Source organism: Vigna radiata, chromosome 5 (genome assembly GCF_000741045.1).
Source record: "Vigna radiata var. radiata cultivar VC1973A chromosome 5, Vradiata_ver6, whole genome shotgun sequence".
Taxonomy (NCBI): Eukaryota; Viridiplantae; Streptophyta; class Magnoliopsida; order Fabales; family Fabaceae; genus Vigna; species Vigna radiata.
The window spans coordinates 6,064,764-6,082,598 of NC_028355.1; the positions used below are offsets into that span (position 1 = coordinate 6,064,764).

Genomic DNA, 17,835 nt, shown 5'->3' on the forward strand with positions numbered 1-17,835 from the left:
TCTACAAAATTACTTTTGATTAACATTAGTTTCTAAAGTTATGTAACTCGTTTAAACAATTACCCTGAAAACAAATAAATCGAAAAATTAAACATAATTTTTATTTTTTATTCCATCAAAAACTAAAGTTTTAACTTAAAAATAAGTTTTAGACCCATAATTAATTAATTCCTCGGCGCAGAGCTTAATTTATGAACATTTATCTAAAATGTAGCTGATAATTCAATGTGATTTTAAATAATCCAATGAGTCATTGTACTAACTTACAAAATTAACAATAAAATAGGGAGTGAACAACTATAATTATATTGGACACTATTATTCCGAAAACTTTTGTCTAAGCTTCCGGTACACAATTAGTAATGGAAAAATATGGATTTGCACTGTGCACAGAAACAAAAAGCATAAGGTGAAATTTATAGACCCAGACGATTCTTTCATGATCTTAGTACTGATTAAATTATAGAATCAACCCGTCCACAGAAGCTTTTAACTAACAGGTTCGTATTTGCAAATACAGTCGTATATGTCCCCTTTAACCAATTTTTCAGCCAATCTCTGATTTTTCACCATAGCAAGCTGCCAAAATCATTTAAAATAAATACATAAATAAATACAGGTAGAAGGGAGAATAAAAATGTATCAAACAGACCCCTCTCTTCAACAGAATGTGGTAAGTAATTAAGCAGTGGAAGCAGAACAATGATAGAAGTGATCAAGTATTGCACCCAGATTAACAACGGCATAAAAAATGAGCTCGTGAAATTGATGATTATAAATCACAACGACAAGGCTATGGTGAATGCATGAGGGCATGGCGACAAATTCTTAGCCAAAGCAAACATATGAAGCGCTTGCTCTGATGCTAAGCTATGGTGGTCAGGTTGATAAAGACAAAAAATTGGTGACTTAAACACTTAAATTTCCACCTAAAGTAAGATGTTTCATCTGGAGAATACTCAACAATTGATTGGCACGCCGGGCAATTTATTCAACAGAGACATCAACTTTGAAAAGGGGTGCGGGGTGTGTCACTTTTGTCGACAGAAGTAGGAAACTTTTGTCCACATTTTGTTTGCATGCGACGAAAGTCATGAGATATTGAATGATTTGCTTGTAGTTGGTAGGTACAACATAGGTGATGCCACAGAAAGCCTTGGAATACTTAGCAATTTTTTGTTATAGATAACTAGAAGGAAGGGAAAGGGATAGGATGGATTTTGTGTGGGGCTATAAGGTGAAATGAGGTATAAAAACGAGTGTATTCTCTGATGAAAATTTTGATCATAACTCAATTATGAAGGAAATTACTTCCTATACGTGGATGCGGGTGTAAGAGGGTATATTTTCCATCTTGCGCATAACCTCAAGTGAGACTATGCTTAAAGAATGCCAGTAATAGATGGTGGGCATAATAGGGAACATGGATGCAATTGATGGGTGGAGGCAGAAATCAAAGTCCACATCATTTACCTTGTAATTATTTTGGATCGTAAAACAAGATAAAAAATGGAACATGCTAGGGTGTTGTATTTGGATGAACTTATGGATGAATATAGGTGTGGAGACTTTTTACGTTTGGCTAGAGTCTATTTATATGCCACTGCATTGCATATATATACACCATATTCATTGTTTACTATTATTACCTAACACTTGTAGATACTTCTGGTACCATTATTATTATTATTCTAATAATTATTATATAATAATATTCTTCTTTGCTGAACAAAATAGGATAAGGACATTGGAAAAAAACATGCTTAATTCTAGATATTCTGCTGGTGAGAAAGATAACGCATATGACGAATGCAAATTGATTCATGATTATCACTTATGCAACAACCACAAGTAGTGGAGTCCTCGACACGAGCCAAAAAACGATTATAAAGTTTAGACATGCATTAAATCAAGGATACTCAACCAAAAACCGAATGACGAAAATGCCAGATTATTTCATCAAATTGCAATAATGGCTGTAAACCAGATACTATTACCTTTAAAGCATCACACTTAAACCGAGCATTGAGGTTGGTATGAAGAGCTCTACCCATCCCTTCCAAAATTAACTGCATAAAAAAGATTAATTAGAATAATTTGTCCTTGAAATTCTTAGATCCACAGTAGTATTATCAACTACAGATCGAGTGCCCCCACCAGATCAGCATCTTTTGCGGCAGCAGCTAGCTCAGAGCTGACCTGTCTTAAGTCTATACATGGACTACCACACCCGTTCTCGACAACCATCAAAGGGACTGAAGATGAATTTTCTATAGAGCTGTTTGAAGTATTAATCATTGCATCCACAAGCAAGCCTCCAACTTCAGCAGCTCGCCTTAGAATGTCACAATGCTGTAAACTAGAAGAATTAGTTCCACTTAAAGATGATTTGGTCAAGGTGAAATAAAAAAATAGAATTTGAATACAAGGTTGATTAGAAATGAGCAAGAGCACAACTAAACCCCAAAAGTAAACTCAAGAAAGCATTGCCAAAGCCTTACATAAGGAGTATTTTGTCCATATTCTTTAATAAGTTAGGACATCAAAAAACACCCATCACACTTGGGACAACACATTGTGAAATTTGCAGGAAAAGCAGGAGTGGTACTTACATGATCGTACCTTTTTCTAACATCTTCATTTACATTCATGCAAGAATTTTTTTTCCCCAATTTTTGTGAATTTATATACTGTTACAGCAAAATCACCTATGTTCATAGTTGAATAAGCTACTATTACACATGTTTTGTAGAAAAATAGGAGCTTAAAGGCTTGAGAAGCAGGAATCAATTACTGGGACGTCTCACTAGCGAGAAGTTTACTCATTTAGTGAGTGACTTGAAAATGACAACTCAACCTTTTGATTTCACTCAATGAGATGAATGTCTTTGAGAAAACAACCCTCAAAAAAGTCCAATGCTATGCCATTTTCACTTAGTGAAACATCAAAGTCGTTAAACGAATATTCACTTTATAGATATAGGACAGAAAGGAAAACTTTGATACAAGAGAAAACACTTCAAAATTGGTAGGGGAATTTGGGTGCATGGACTAGATGTGGAGAGCACTGAAGAGAGTTTCAACTTCAAGATATACATTTTCTTGCTCAATTTTTGTGATGCAAATGTACAGTCTTTGTGCTTCATGTTGCATGACTTAATAATTTATGTATGTTGAATTGCAACAAAAAATGTTTCGAAAGCAATCGACCTAAGGTTGAACAACAAGATATTTCAATTTAGTATAATATTTGATGTCTTGGTCATTCTTGTAGCACTTTCTCTTCATAAAATTCATCTATTAAAGAACTAATGAGATTAATGTTTCTACAATAAGGTTTAGGATCTTATAGTGAGGAATTAGGATTTGAGTATATTGGATTCTTAAAGACTAATGAGTTGAGTATATGAAATCCAAGCCTGAGGATCACTTTATATTATTATTGACTACCTTATATGCTTGCAAGTTCTTCCAAAAACTATAGAAATTCATTTATCTCATTTGTGTTAATGCTGGGATTGTAGTTAGTTTCTTTACTTCAACCTTCAATTCAAAATTCTTAGGTCCTTAATAGTAAATATACAAATTGTCTAAATGAGTGCAAATTCCTGTGGTGACAACTTCATTTATCAACTATACTACTTCAATTGTTACAATTGTTATGCTTGTCAAGAAGTTAACATCGAACACTATGGTTGAAAATGTTTTGATTTCACATTAAAATTAGATTAAGATGGAAATCTCAAAAGTCGTCTCAAGAGGGGAGGATTGGCCAAACCTAATAAGGAGTAATATTCCATGCTAGTGAAGTATTTAACAACCCTTTCATAGACAATACATATAACACAAAATGAGTTCTTGTTCTTTTTGAAATCAAGTGAATGCCACATCACTTTATATCAATAGTAAAGGAAGCTTTACATAATTAAATATAAATATTCCTATTCCATTTCATACGTAATGCCAAAATTTACTTGTAAGAATAGACAAAATAAAAGAGTTAGTATACAATAAAAACCTCACTTTCCTGCGTAGTACCCTGCATTTAACAGAAATCTCAGTACTTTTGTATCTCAATTCCTTGTGTTCAAATAATTTACTAATTCTTAATTAATTGAAGCGACCAAGCCAGCTGAAAGTGGAGGATTGTCCAAGTCTTATTATGAATATTCATACCATATTCTTAGCCAATGTGGCAAATGTTAACAGTTTCTATAACATAAATACAAACGGAATTTAATGGCAGGCATGTTCAACATTGATCTCTAGAACAAAGAGAGGTGTCTGAATGGTGAGGACATTCACATGAAATTTATAAGGAGCTCTAAAACAAAAAATGTAATAGACCAAATTAGTGTTCACAGAACAAAAGTACACAAACCTTGGCAGCCTCAGCTATGATGTCAGGAAGCTCCATTGCAGTTACATCATTTAAAGCAGGAAGAGAGTTTGCAACCAACACTACCTGGAAGAACACATCTGTAGTTATTCAGTAACATAAAAGTTATAAGCATCAGCCAGGGTTGTAAAGCAGCCAAGCTAACAAAAACCAATAGAGTTTAGTTGAAAAATGAAATCACGATATTCATAAAGAAACCACACCAAAAAGTAGGAAGATTTCACATTTGAGACTGGGCTAGCAATGAATATAAATATTATCTGCGAACTGTGGATTCATCTAAACCAAAACATCTTTAGAAAACTAAACATTTATTATTAGTAGTAATAGTTGAAATTCAAATCAAATTATTATTATTAATATTATTATTAATGATAATAGTATTGAAAGGGGATTTAAGATAAAAATAAAAAAAATAAACTTTTTTGGTCCAATACAGAAGTCCAAAATATAGGAAGTCAACTTACTTCAGTTCCTCGGCGGAGGAGTTCCCTAGCTAGAGGAAGCATCCCTAGAACAATGTCAGCACCTGAGTTGTCTACAAAAAGTAAAGCTCTCTTGTGCCGAGTATTTTTCTTGTTTTTGGTCCCTAACATTCTCTCTTTAAAGTCATCAAAATCATCCACCTATATTAGAAATAATTAGTTAGTATTGAACCATCAACTACCCAAACAAACATGTTTAGTCTCACCTACCCGCCAAGGTCTATGCATTTTGTTGCGACTCATTCTGTAAATTTCAATAATAGTTCCTTTATGATAGAGATCCACACATGCACGAGATCCCCAGTCAAAAATGTTTGCCGCAAGAACACCTTCAATTAGTGTAAGCAGTCTTGATTCCTAAAACAAAGGAGGGTTTCCAAGTACATTAGAAGCTGGGATTGTTTAATCCACCAGCAGAACAAAAAATACTTACATAGTTGTGTACGAATAGTTACAGTGTGTACCAGCATAAAGCTAACTAATACAGTTGTACCACCACTAGCAGAACAAAAAATACTAGATATTTATGTATGAATGAGCCAGTGTGCTACCAGCATAAAGCTAACACCCAAAGTAATGAATTTGTCAGACACAATTTCTTTGCAAGGATATATAATATTAATTAGATAAACCACTTGTTACAAATATGAGTTAGTTATGTTAGAGATATGATATGATTTGATGAGGAAATATCTTGCCAAATATTTCGCATGATTAGATACTGATTTTGTTCCTTATTATTATATTTCTTCTTCATTATAAATATAAATAAGAACACTCATGTGTGTACCCAATACAAAAAATTCAATATATTTTTCTTCTTGATCCTCAACATGATACTAGAGCAGTATCATCCTTTCTGACTTCTTTTGTCACTAGTCCTTCCAACTCCAATCATAATCATAGTACAATACAAGAGAGAATAGTATTGACTCCTCCCAATTCCAACATGCTAGATTAAGAAGATTACCTCATCCATACTATCAAGTTCCACCAGCAAGTCAGGTAAAACAGCAAGTGATGCCTCATTTTCCCTATTTTACACACAATCCAAACAAATGAAGTTTTCATAAAATGTAGGAAATTGTCCATAGAATATAGGCATGAAAATGACATCAAATGAAATTTACATTTTCTGCATGGATTTCTTTATTAAAAAAAAAAGAATATTTATATATTACAAAAAAATAGTGAGCCTTAGCACAACAGAAATGTTTGTCATGTGATTATGTAACAGTAATAGATCCATTTCTAATGTGGGTAAGCATTAGGCTGTGTATATATGATCCACGTCCAACCCAGATCCCATGGCGTGAGCAACGTGCAAGCTACCCTTTACTTTGCTTTCAGATTCACATTCTAAATCCGAAAGGGCATGAATAAAATATATACATCAAAAATCCAAAATTTAAGGATCAATGGGCTATGAACAAGGCTGGATACATATAAGAAAAATCAAGATATTTTTACTTGAGGAGAAAAATAATCAAACAAATCTTGATGAATATTACTTCAAACAAAAGAGATTTCATTTTCATCTTAAAAGAATAATCAGTCCCCTCAAAACAATAATAAAAATAGACTTAGATTTCCATTTTAGCCTCTTGAAGGTAACTCTCTATATGTGCTAATAGTGGAGAATGAGATGAAAAAAATAGAAATTACAAGGAAGCACACCAGAAGAGCCAAAAACCGTGATTTCCCCTTTCTTCTAATTAACCAAGTAAATGAAACTTTAACATTCTTATATGTCCATTGATTAATGGAAAGAGTTAAGCTTGTAATCCACACGGGGTTCACCGAGTTGGTATACGATATCTTGTTTTATATTCACATCAACAGCTAATTCGCGTTTAGCTAAGAAAATTGCTTTAGGACAATTTGTACACATAATAAGGGACTTAGAAGATGATTCAGCTACATCACAAACACAGGTAAAGACCCCCCATTTCTATCGTTTTCTACAGAAAAAAGGTGAATACCTCTGCTTTATACTTCTGTAGGCATCAACAAAATGGAATTCCCTCAAGCATTCTTCCCTCATTTCCAAGAGGTTGGCGAGGCCTAACTTCCCATATGCGGAAGGCTCCTCCATCAACCTATTCAGTTTGTGGAGACATTTGATCACTGAAAAAAGCTCATGCCAAGTATAGTCTGACTTTTTATAAAAGAATAAAAAAATAAAAAACTTATTCTTATGCTAAGTCTATGAATTTTAAGAATATAACAATAATTTTAAAAAAGTAGTGAGTCTCGTGTCAAGTTTTTTCCTTTGAGAGTTGAAAATATACATGGAAATTGGGATCTGACAACCACATAATTGATTATGCTCTGTAACATACCATACTTGATTAAAAATGTAGAATACTAGTTGATTTAAACTTTCATAATCTGATTATGGAGAGACCCATAACTGATTATGGGAGCTTGAAATTTCTTTTTTTTTTCTTATCTTATTATAGAATAAATAAATAACATAATATTAATAATAAAAATTTATTATTAATAAAAAATTAAACAATCTCAAAAAATCAATTTTCACTCTATTTATCTTTCATTTCTCTTCAACTATACAGTCCCTCTTTCTACTCTATTTCTATCAATTTCTGTTCCTTTGGTTTCCATTCCACTTGCTTTCCTCATATTTCTTTCCTCTTCACAGAACATTTCATAAACTTGTTTGATGCTAGAAATTTAGTTTAAGGATTCAAATGAGGGAACTTCCTTCATTATGTTCTTTTGAGGAAAAACATGATTGGTGGAAAGATTCAAGCTCGTGGGGAAGGTGTTGTGTGTACTAGAAACAAGATTAGAGGAAAAAGTATCGAAGCTTGGTTTAAAGAGCAGATTTAAGTCACAAGTTATCACCAAAACACCATGGATTTGGTTCGCACTCTCATCTATGCCAATTCTCGTTTAACTTACATCAATTATTTGATTAGCAACGTGTTATGTTGGACATTTGAATTTAATTTTACATTACAACTAATACTATATTTCCTCAACTAGGTTGAAAATTTCAGAAAATATTTTACTTTCAAAGAATGTTGTGTTAAGAAACAATAATCCAGTACAATTTCTGTAACTTTTCATCAAACACACATGGGCATTTCTCTCCACATGATACAGAATTAAAAGTGCAGGTGTGGGATAGAGAATACAGAGCTCAAGTACGAATTCTAAAAAATGACATGCTTGTCATACTTTGTATTTTGTTAATGAGTATAAAAAACTATGGAATATGCTGCAAGAGCACTTGACCCACAATATATTTTTAAAACTAATCCAACTGATTAAAGACAACAAAAACATTCTCTCAAATAGTACTTAATAAGTTCACAATAAGATAAGCAGAGTTACCATGCATCAATAACAAAAGTAAGCCATCAAAACATGAACTTTATGTCAATATTACCTTGCCAAGTGGGCTGAAAATGCACGAGCAAAAGCATCACCCCTTCTCTTTGCATCATCAGTTCCACCTTCACTTGCTACTGCCTATCATGATTTAAATGGGAATATCACAATCATAAACTACTTTTAATGATTTGGCTTTCACATTTTACTTCCAACAAGATAATCCATTAGAAGATGGAACTATAAACAAAACTGAGACAGCCAAGGTTTGAATGTATCCCTTCAACAAGTGAAATGTATAACTAAGATCCAGTCCAGTTTGGGAAAGTATTTTGCTTTCATCTGTATTGTTCACCAATACTAAAATGAAGGTCTTGTTTTCATTTTGTTTCCTATTTTAAAGATTCAAAAACAACTTTATATTTTCGATATTTCAAGCACAAATCTTCAAAAGTGGGAACAAAGCACAATAGTGTAGCTTTGTATTTTCTGGTATAACAGGAATGGAAATGAAGTATTTTCTCAAATCAAACAGAAGTTTCAAGATATAAGAATTATACAAAAAAAATTACACAGCATAGGCTAACTGATTTTAGGAAAAATTTTAAATCTAAAACATAAAAATATATTTTTTCAGCATATAGCATATCAATCATTCATTGTTGTTAGGTTCACGTACTAGACAAGCTCGCCTCTTACATTATAAATCCTAATTTTACAAATTGTGATGATCTTACTAGTAATGAACTCCCTTCAACACAACTTATTGAACAAGTAGACCAGAATTTAGATCTACCGATTGCTCTTAAAAAAGGTACTAGATTGATAGGATATGTAATGTATATGTTAGGAGGAAACATATTAAAAAGTAGTTGTTAGAAGGTTGTTGGGTGAGTGAGGCTTCCTATATATAGTTGGGGGCTGTGCAGGAGACGTTTTTGGATAGTTTAGAGAAGGGTTGACAGGATCTTTGGCATCCTCTGTGAAGGGTACATTGTTCCCTGGCTGCTCTCATACTGTATTTGTGCCCAGAATCAATAATAATAGTTCTACACAGTGAGTATAGGTGATTGCAGTGGGTTTTTCCAGGTTTCCTCTATCTAGGAACCTAACATAAATCCACTAAACCACCTTACTCTTTAGCAAATTATCTATCCTTTGAAAAATTCTCATATACCCATAGAACCTTTCTCACAAGCCTAAATACCACAATCATACCTTCTTCTGTATATGGACAAACATTTTATCAAAGAAAAACTTGATGGTGACATGATTTACACTCCATATGTGTCTACTCAAGGACAACTTGTAGACATACCAAAGGGCTAAACAACAATAATTGAGAGAATTATATCCAAGCTGGGAAACTTATTCAACAGCTTGAGGAGTGTCAAAATATTTTACGAAATTTCAGATTTGATTCCAATTGTTTTTAATTTCCGTATATTGATTTTATCATTAGTATATCAATTCGACAATCTTAGGGATTTGTTTCCTAGAATAGAAAATGCTTATTTCCGAATTTATTAATGTACGTATATATATCAAATGTATGTAATGACACTATAAGAGAAATATTATTTAAACTTGAGAGTGTCCTATAAGTCCAATCTTAATGTTTTTAAACATTTGAGTACAAAGAGCCATATGCATGAACACCAGGTGTTCCAACTTTCAAAAAAATTAAATACCTTGTCCACAAGATCTGACAAATGCTCTGATAAAATGGTGAGCCAATATCTACACGAGATACAAACTGTTAGCTTAAGAAGAAAGACTATGATCTATGAATTATAAATAAATTTCTTACTCTAGTTCATTGTTATCAGATAGGTCAATTGTATTTGGCTCATACCTGTAAAGAGGGGAATTCAATACTTGATTAAAAAAAATGAAGGTAAATTATGATATCATATNTATAATCACTTTGCAAAAGCAATGAGTGAGGAAGCAAACAATAGACAATAACTACTTCACAAACATAAGTCATAGGAGTATTTTGTCATGACAGAGGACCAATTTTGACTTTTAAATCTTATGTGAAGGATAAAGTCTGATGATTATTTGAAAAAAAAAATTGATAATGAAGATTTACTCATAGAATAAACCAATATATATCATAGTNATCAATCTTGGATAACAATGCACAACCTCTAGCTTTTGAAACCATAATAGCATGTGAGAAGGTTGCCATTTTAACTATTATTATATGAACAAAATAATTTATACTATATATAATTAGCAAAACCAAAAGAAAGAAAATTAAAGCAATTTCCAAAAAATAAAGTCACAGTTATCACAAGCAAACGCCCTGATAATAAAGTAGAAGAACATAACAAATCAGATGAACATTAGTAAAATGTGAAGGAGGAAGTTTAAAGAAAGATAAAAGAATGCGAGCAAAACAAAGAAAAAACACATCCTAGAAAGTGTGAAAGAACAGGAGACCAAACAAAGGCAACTTTTATAGTGGAATGGTCAAGAAAGAAGGGTTTAAAAACTATCTATGCTTCAGAAGCAAAGAATCCATTCGAAAAAATGGGAGAAATCATAATTTTATTCAAAAAATAACCTAAATATTATTGTTTCAAAGAAGCAAATAGATGTTCAATGCTATTTTGCGGTAGCACCATTATAGCATGCAAAAATCTGGTATTGTGGCTGTGCTGCTATTGGGTTGCAATGGCTGCCATTGAGAACCGCCTGCTATTGAATCAGATGGCAGCCCCTGCACTGCACTATTCAATTATGCTATAGCACTGCTGTAGCAAACTGCTGGCTTCTATGGAATATACAAGTATGGATGTAAATGCAAGCACACATAGCTTTATTTCCATATTTAGCAATATAAATCACCAAAACAAAATAAAAAAACATGGGAAACCAAAAGATTAAACCAATGATCTCGGATCATTCAGTGATTTTGCTTACAATTTTGGGTCTGCTAGTAATGGAAACACCTCCAATGTTGGTACTAGGTGGAGAACACCGACACTTAGAGCACTTGCATCAGATCGCAGAGTACTTCCTTTTGACAAAGGAACCTCAAAACCCCCAAGTCCAGTAGTTCCAGCAAGTGGAGTCATTGGCACGGGTGCAGTAATCTCAGTTCCCTTCCGCAAAAACTTCTCCATCCACGAAATCTGCATTGAAAACTCTACATCATAAATTTCTAACCAATTGAGTCACTTCAGAACTTGCAAATAACTATTGATGACATCAAAGTCATAATAATCTGGAAGAATTTGCAGGAAATGATAAAAGCAACCTAACAATAACTCAAACTAAGATTTAGCATACATGCTCACTTGCATCAGTGTGGGAAAGAGAAAATGAGCGGAAAATGTGTGAACAGAAAGAAAACTGACTCCAAATTCTACAGCTCAAACTGAATATGGAAAAGAACATCATGATTGCAGTCCTACAGTTCTGGATTTTATGATGGTGGTTGGTTACTGGCAGTGACATGCAACTGATTGCAGTCATGCTCTGATTATAGTCTGGTGTAATGGACTGAACACTAAATAATTATGATACCCAGACAGATGACACAGAACCATACATACAATCTAAGCACCTCATTTCCTATGCATTCTAATTTTTACCAATTCTACAATTAGAATTTGATTATTTTATTTAAACAATTATAGCACATGAAACATGCACTTCTGAGTATATTACTTTTAAACCATTACCTTTTCAATTTATGATCTGATGCCAGATATTTAGAGGTACTTCCATCATCCATTTTCATGTTCCACACATTCTGTCTTTAGTGGCCATCCAAATTGGTAGACAATTGCTCAACTCAGTCAAATATGATTACAGGTAAAAACATTTTACATTATTCTAGAGGAATCTTGTCAGTGGAGTTACTTAAGCTATTTATATTATTGCAACTTCAAGATGAACATCCAACACAAAAGGGACGACCTTGTTGATTGTAAAAGAATTGATGCTCCCCAAAATACACACTATTAAATTGACTTGAGTTAAATTGACGTGAGAGCTATGTTAGGATTAACTATTGTTGTAAGCTGCCTTTGTGGAAAGCTAAGCAAAACCGAACATGCTAAATTCCTAACTAAGAAGTCTAGAAGAAAAACATCTAAAGATTATCCATATATCATAACCAAGCCACCAGCATATATTAGAAATTTCCAATCTCTATCACTTGCCTTCTCATTCAAATTTCCAAGTGGTGGGCCATGAATCTTGCCTCCTGTATACGGAGCACCCATTGGAAACCTTTCCACCAACTGATGAACCATGAGGTCATCTAAACCATGCTTCTCATAACTCATAAATGCACCTAAAGCTCCAAGAAATCCTTCATGTCGCAAGAACATTGCTTGTGCTTCTCCATTTGACCTAAATGAGAAATAATATAATGAATCAATGCAGTAATTTGATTGAAAGAAAAGAAATCTAGTTATGTCTTTATGTACCAGAAATGTACAGCAAAAGAAATAGTGTCCATGGTATAGGCATGACCCCTTATAAAAAATCCACCAAAAAAGATTCTCTTCAACCGAAATCGCAATGCATTCAAGTAAGCTATCTACAGAGATGAAAAGAACACTGGTTGGGTATCTTCTAGAAGAACAAAAAATAGAATAGAACGAAAATTACTGAAGATGGATGCCTAATAATGCTTCCATGTGTCACCAAAACTAGTTTTGATTTAGGAGTTGTATGCTTTCTTTAGGTTGCATTTAAATAACGGAAACTTTGTCTATAAAATCTTATTTAAAATTCAATCTATTATCTTTTAAATCATGAGAGAAAAAGGTTAGCAAATGTTCAAAGACCTAGAATGAGATTTTGTAAATACAAGTTGGATGATTAAAAAAAAAAAAAAACTTGTTTTGTTTATATTTGTACAAAAGCTTCTCGAAACTATATTATTTCAACAGTCATTTTTATTAATGTTGCTAGAGATAGAAAGTCATTCGTGGCCCTCTATGCAGTCCTTGACATCATACTCTATGTAGTCAAGAATTTAATTCTTTGTTCCCCATTCTTCCAATCAAAGGTTTGAGTTTCAAGTCAACGTAGAATGAGATTGTCCATAGGTCATGCTCAAAGAGCTCTTGCATGTTAAGAGAGAATAGACAATAGGACCATTAATAAATCTCCACCTAAAGCTCAAAGCCTTAAAAACGTTAGTCTTCCACTAATAGAGGGGATCAATAATTTGAGTTATAAAACCCTGAATTTCGATGTTATATAAGGGCAACCTCCCCGAACAACCCCTGCACCCATTTGTTTTCCCATCACCCACACATAAATTTTAAGTGAAATTTGACAATATTCAATAAACTAGGTACGAAGAACATAATTTTTACACGTCTAACTTATAAAAGTGTTCCTTGATATTTTAAATAAAAAATTGAATAGTAGAATGAGATGAATGAGACAGTATATATGTATGTATGAAAGATGGTAAAACTATAGTAGTCAACTCACCTGACCAATATTGTATGAAATCATCCTTAGAAGAGAAAGTGATATATCTTCAGGTCTGTATTCTTCAAGCTCCTTTTTTTCTGATATTGTTTTGCCAAAACTTGAGGCAATAGTGGAAGCTGATAGGCCAATCTAGTACGGTTTATTTATACTAGGAAAACTCAGTTGATTAATTTGGAACAATTTCACTTCATAATGAAAATTTATAGGGAAATAATAATAGCTGAAAAAATTTACCTTAGAATAGTCCAAACCCCCATATATATCCCCAACTAGCATGTCCATACTTCTATTATCTCCTTTCTGACTCAGCTCAAGCAACTCATCAAAACTGAAATTCATTTCATCATCTTGTTAATACTCAATAGTTCAAAAATAGCAATCTATAAAATAACAAGTCAAATGAAAATGACCTCTTGCACTTTGTTAAAAGTCTTCCCAAGCCCCAATAAGTACCACCCCCAACATTTGTCCCACTAATCCTCTCAAATTTCCCATCTCCATCAACCTATATCAACAGAGATTAGAAATCCAGATAAGAACATGCTAGTCTTTTGGCTCAATTTGGATAAACTTCTCAATAAATACTTACAAGAGAAGAAAATTAGAAGATAAAATGAATCAAACTTCTCCCAGAAGTAAAAATCATCGTATTCGTACCTCAACTTTTTGAAAGAGACTCCTCTTTTAACTTCTCCAAAAGATAAGAAGCTGAAGTTAATTTTAACCTTTGGGAGAAGCTTGATTAATTTTACCGAAGAATATATCCAAAGTGATAAGGAAACTGATTAAATCAGGAAAAAAGAAAAAATGTACCTTGATCATACTAACACCAGATCCAATATTAACCAGAAGATAAGGGAATAAATCATTGGGTTCAATTTGAACAAACTCTTTTTGGCCCTCCATGTGTGTGAAAGCTTCATGACGAATTGCCTACTAAGTGGTAGAACTTCTAATCAGAAATTATTGACAGTGAAAAGAAAAAATACAGATCAGTCAACAAGAAAAACTATTACTACCATAAAACATACTGGTCACATATTCCAAACTAAGAGATAGAAGAACTACTACAAGTCTATGACAAAAAGGATTAACATAGTTCTCAATCAGACCTAGGTTGGTAGCAAGAACCATACAATGTCAAGAAGGAAAACAAAGTAACAGTCAATTGGCTGTTTACCTTTAAAACAAGGAGAAAACACAATAACATGACTGGGAAAAAGAAGCACGTTTACAGTTTCTTTTAATCTTTATTTATTTATTATTGTCTATTTGAAATAGGAGTAAGAGTACAAATTCAAAAGACAATCTATTGATCCTATCTAGCTCAGCTGAAATAAATAAAACGCAAGTGAAACAAGCAATTAGAAGCATCCACCTTAAGCAAGAAGTTAGCTCCAGCCACAAGGCAGTCCATTTCATCTTCTTTGTCAAGACTAACCCCAAGTCTTTCTTTGAAAAGGTCAGCGTACTTGTATGCTCCACCACCAGTAGCCTTTGCAATGAAATGAATTCGTTAGTGTTGTACTTCAACAACAGCATAAGTGAAAAAGACATAAAAATAGTTATCCCGTTTGCAATAACTACATCTAGATGAGATGAGTAGCAAAATGATACAGCTTTTCATTAGCAATCTAAAATAAATTATGATTGATGATTTGAAGAAATGATATATTCTGAAATATAAAACAGAATATAGCTTTTGAATCATCTGAATAAACGTAGATAACAGTCAGAGACTCGATAGTTACCTTAATTATACCATTCTGGTCAGTCACACCATCAGAGTAACATGGCTCCAACCCTATAGCCAATAAAAGAAGTTCAAAAATCATAAATTCATTCGGTCCTGTGTAAAAGTATTTAGATATGTATAATGCAGTGAAATTGACTTAGCACATAGAAGATTACAGAATGAAAATAAATGCATATCACTATTTTAGAGAACAAATATGCAGAAGAGACTGATTAAAGTAATAAACTAAGCAACACTATTACCACCACAGTGAAGCTGCTTTGAATGAATGAAATCCAAGCACTCATTAATCTTTCTCGTTTCAAACTTCACAAAGTGTAGCCTTCCACCAAGGATAGGGTAGCTTCTCCTGTTACCCTTAGAAAACCCCAGTCGCTCTTTTACACTTCTCTTCCTTTTATCATCCACTGATTGGTTTTCATGTCTTGAAAAGTACACCAACTTTATTAGAGATCCTGCACATATGATTCAATAAGATTAAGTTTCAGAGTTCGGATATATTCCACAGGCTACCAGCCATTTACTTTCCCTAAATTAATACAGGACTGAGTCAATTTACCAATTATATGTCCTTAAGTTCAAAACAAACTCTGAAGAACCCAAAAGAAAAAAATTTCAAACTGTGATAGGCCCTTTATTTAGTTATTCTGTTTTCTCCACCAGAGCCCTCAAGGGACAACATGAAATCACCAGAAATAAGGGACACTACCAGATGTAAAAGCTAATAAAAGAGTGATAGGTTTAATAATATACTAACAGAAATTGTCAATTCTAACTCTCAACTCCCTCCAAAAGCGAAACACAACAAAAACCACTTGCCATCAAAAGGAACTAAAAAATATCATGAAGTATACATGGCCACATCAAACTTCAACAAAAAAAAAAAAAAATCAAATAAAATGTGGCACTACGAATTAATTCTAATAAATAACAACTATTATATAGATATATATATATATATATACCTCCAATGTCAAGTGCTAGGTGAGACAAATCATCAGATTGATTAGGCAACAAAATGGTTGGATACTTCTCCTCCTCATTCCCTTGAATCTCAGCTTTGCTCACATCAAGTTGAGGCCTCGAACCAGACCTGTGCATGGAATTGGCAGCCGTAGGAGTCATCTCTCTTTCCCCTTCGCCGCTCTCCAATTGCGTGCGTGTGATTTTATTGCTGCCCTTACTCTCCTGCTTCTGCAATTTCTCTTCTTCGATAATTCCAATAACTTGGTTTCGTTGCTGTTCCTTTTCTAAAGAAGCAGCCATCTTATATAAATTCAGAACCACCCAAACTAAACCAAACCAATCCAAACTCGCTCCCTAACCCCACCAACCTCCCTTCCTCCGTCACTCCCCTATATTTGGTCACTAGTCCTCTACCTATCCTACACTCGCAAAATCAAACAAAACAAACAACGCAAATATTTTGTCCATTCCGTGCTAAAAATTAATAAATACTACTGTATTATATAATATAATGTCAATTACTATTTACCACTACGTCGTGGGGCAACGGAGAAGCCATTTTTACGTCGATGAAATGATAAAAAAATAATGCAAACCGCGAAGGGTATTTAGATCTCGGAGAAAATGGAATTGCGCAATTACGCGCCGAGGAAACGGGTTTGGAATTTATTGAAAGGTTAGTGAGTGAATGAATGACTGTTTGACAAGTACTAGAGTGAGAGAGTGCTCCTTCCTAGGATCAAAGCGAAAACAAAAATAGGGTAATCATGCACCAAACCTTCGGAGAGAGAGAAACTAGTTATGCCATTACAGACTGCAAACGGTGCTATCTGCATCAAATTAATTGCTCATGAATCAATGATATGTGGTATACGTCGAGTTCAACGCGCGCCTACTCCATGTTCGTCCTCACTTCGTTACGCGCGCTTGTATCTACGCGCCCATAGAGAGCGTGTTGTTCGGTTCGTTTGTTACATTTTTCATTATATATACTTTTATTTAGACTCATTATCCGATTGGATCGGCTTTTCAATAACTTTTTTTATGAAATATTTTTTTTTTATAAATTATAATTAGTTTATACAATTTTTATAAAAAATGTACTGAGCAAACTTTAGGAATTAATTTGTAATAAATTAATTCTATTTTAAGAAAACAAAGTATTTTAAATATATATATATATATATATATATATATATATATATATATATATATATATATATATATATATATATATATATATGAACTCCTCAAATATATCTTGAAATAGGTATGTTGAGAGTACTATAAGAAGTCCTATTTTGATCAATTTATTACATGTTAATATACACGGTTAAAGCTAGTAAAAATATAGGTATTGTGGGAAATGTGTTTAAGGGTTTTTAATAAGAATTTTAGAA

The 17,835-nt window shown here is 33.1% G+C and overlaps 1 protein-coding gene across 1 annotated transcript; it reads right to left on the bottom strand.

Moving 5' to 3' along the window:
* Window positions 1-285: 285 nt before the first annotated feature.
* On the bottom strand, window positions 286-17,384 carry LOC106762250 (pantothenate kinase 2). Its single transcript, XM_014646039.2, has 22 exons — window positions 16,435-17,384; window positions 15,712-15,924; window positions 15,465-15,517; window positions 15,092-15,208; window positions 14,527-14,646; window positions 14,124-14,218; window positions 13,948-14,041; window positions 13,711-13,842; window positions 12,690-12,802; window positions 12,420-12,612; window positions 11,173-11,384; window positions 10,052-10,096; window positions 9,933-9,981; window positions 8,300-8,382; window positions 6,867-6,983; window positions 5,855-5,918; window positions 5,095-5,241; window positions 4,867-5,025; window positions 4,382-4,465; window positions 2,158-2,352; window positions 1,998-2,069; window positions 286-579 (listed from the first exon to the last, which is right to left on the bottom strand). The coding sequence occupies exons 1-22, from the start codon at window positions 16,733-16,735 to the stop codon at window positions 490-492; spliced, it is 2,748 nt and encodes a 915-aa protein (XP_014501525.1). The 5' UTR covers window positions 16,736-17,384; the 3' UTR covers window positions 286-489.
* Between the last annotated feature and the right edge of the window lie 451 nt (window positions 17,385-17,835).

Coding starts and splice junctions, on each gene's coding strand:
- LOC106762250 (XM_014646039.2), bottom strand. CDS start 16,735: ATGGCTGCTTCTTTAGAAAAGGAACAGCAACGAAACCAAGTTATTGGA. Junction 9,982..10,051: donor TCTGATAACAATGAACTAGA/GTAAGAAATTTA, acceptor TATCTCGTGTAG/ATATTGGCTCACCATTTTAT. Junction 5,919..6,866: donor TACAGAAGTATAAAGCAGAG/GTATTCACCTTT, acceptor TGTGTAAAATAG/GGAAAATGAGGCATCACTTG.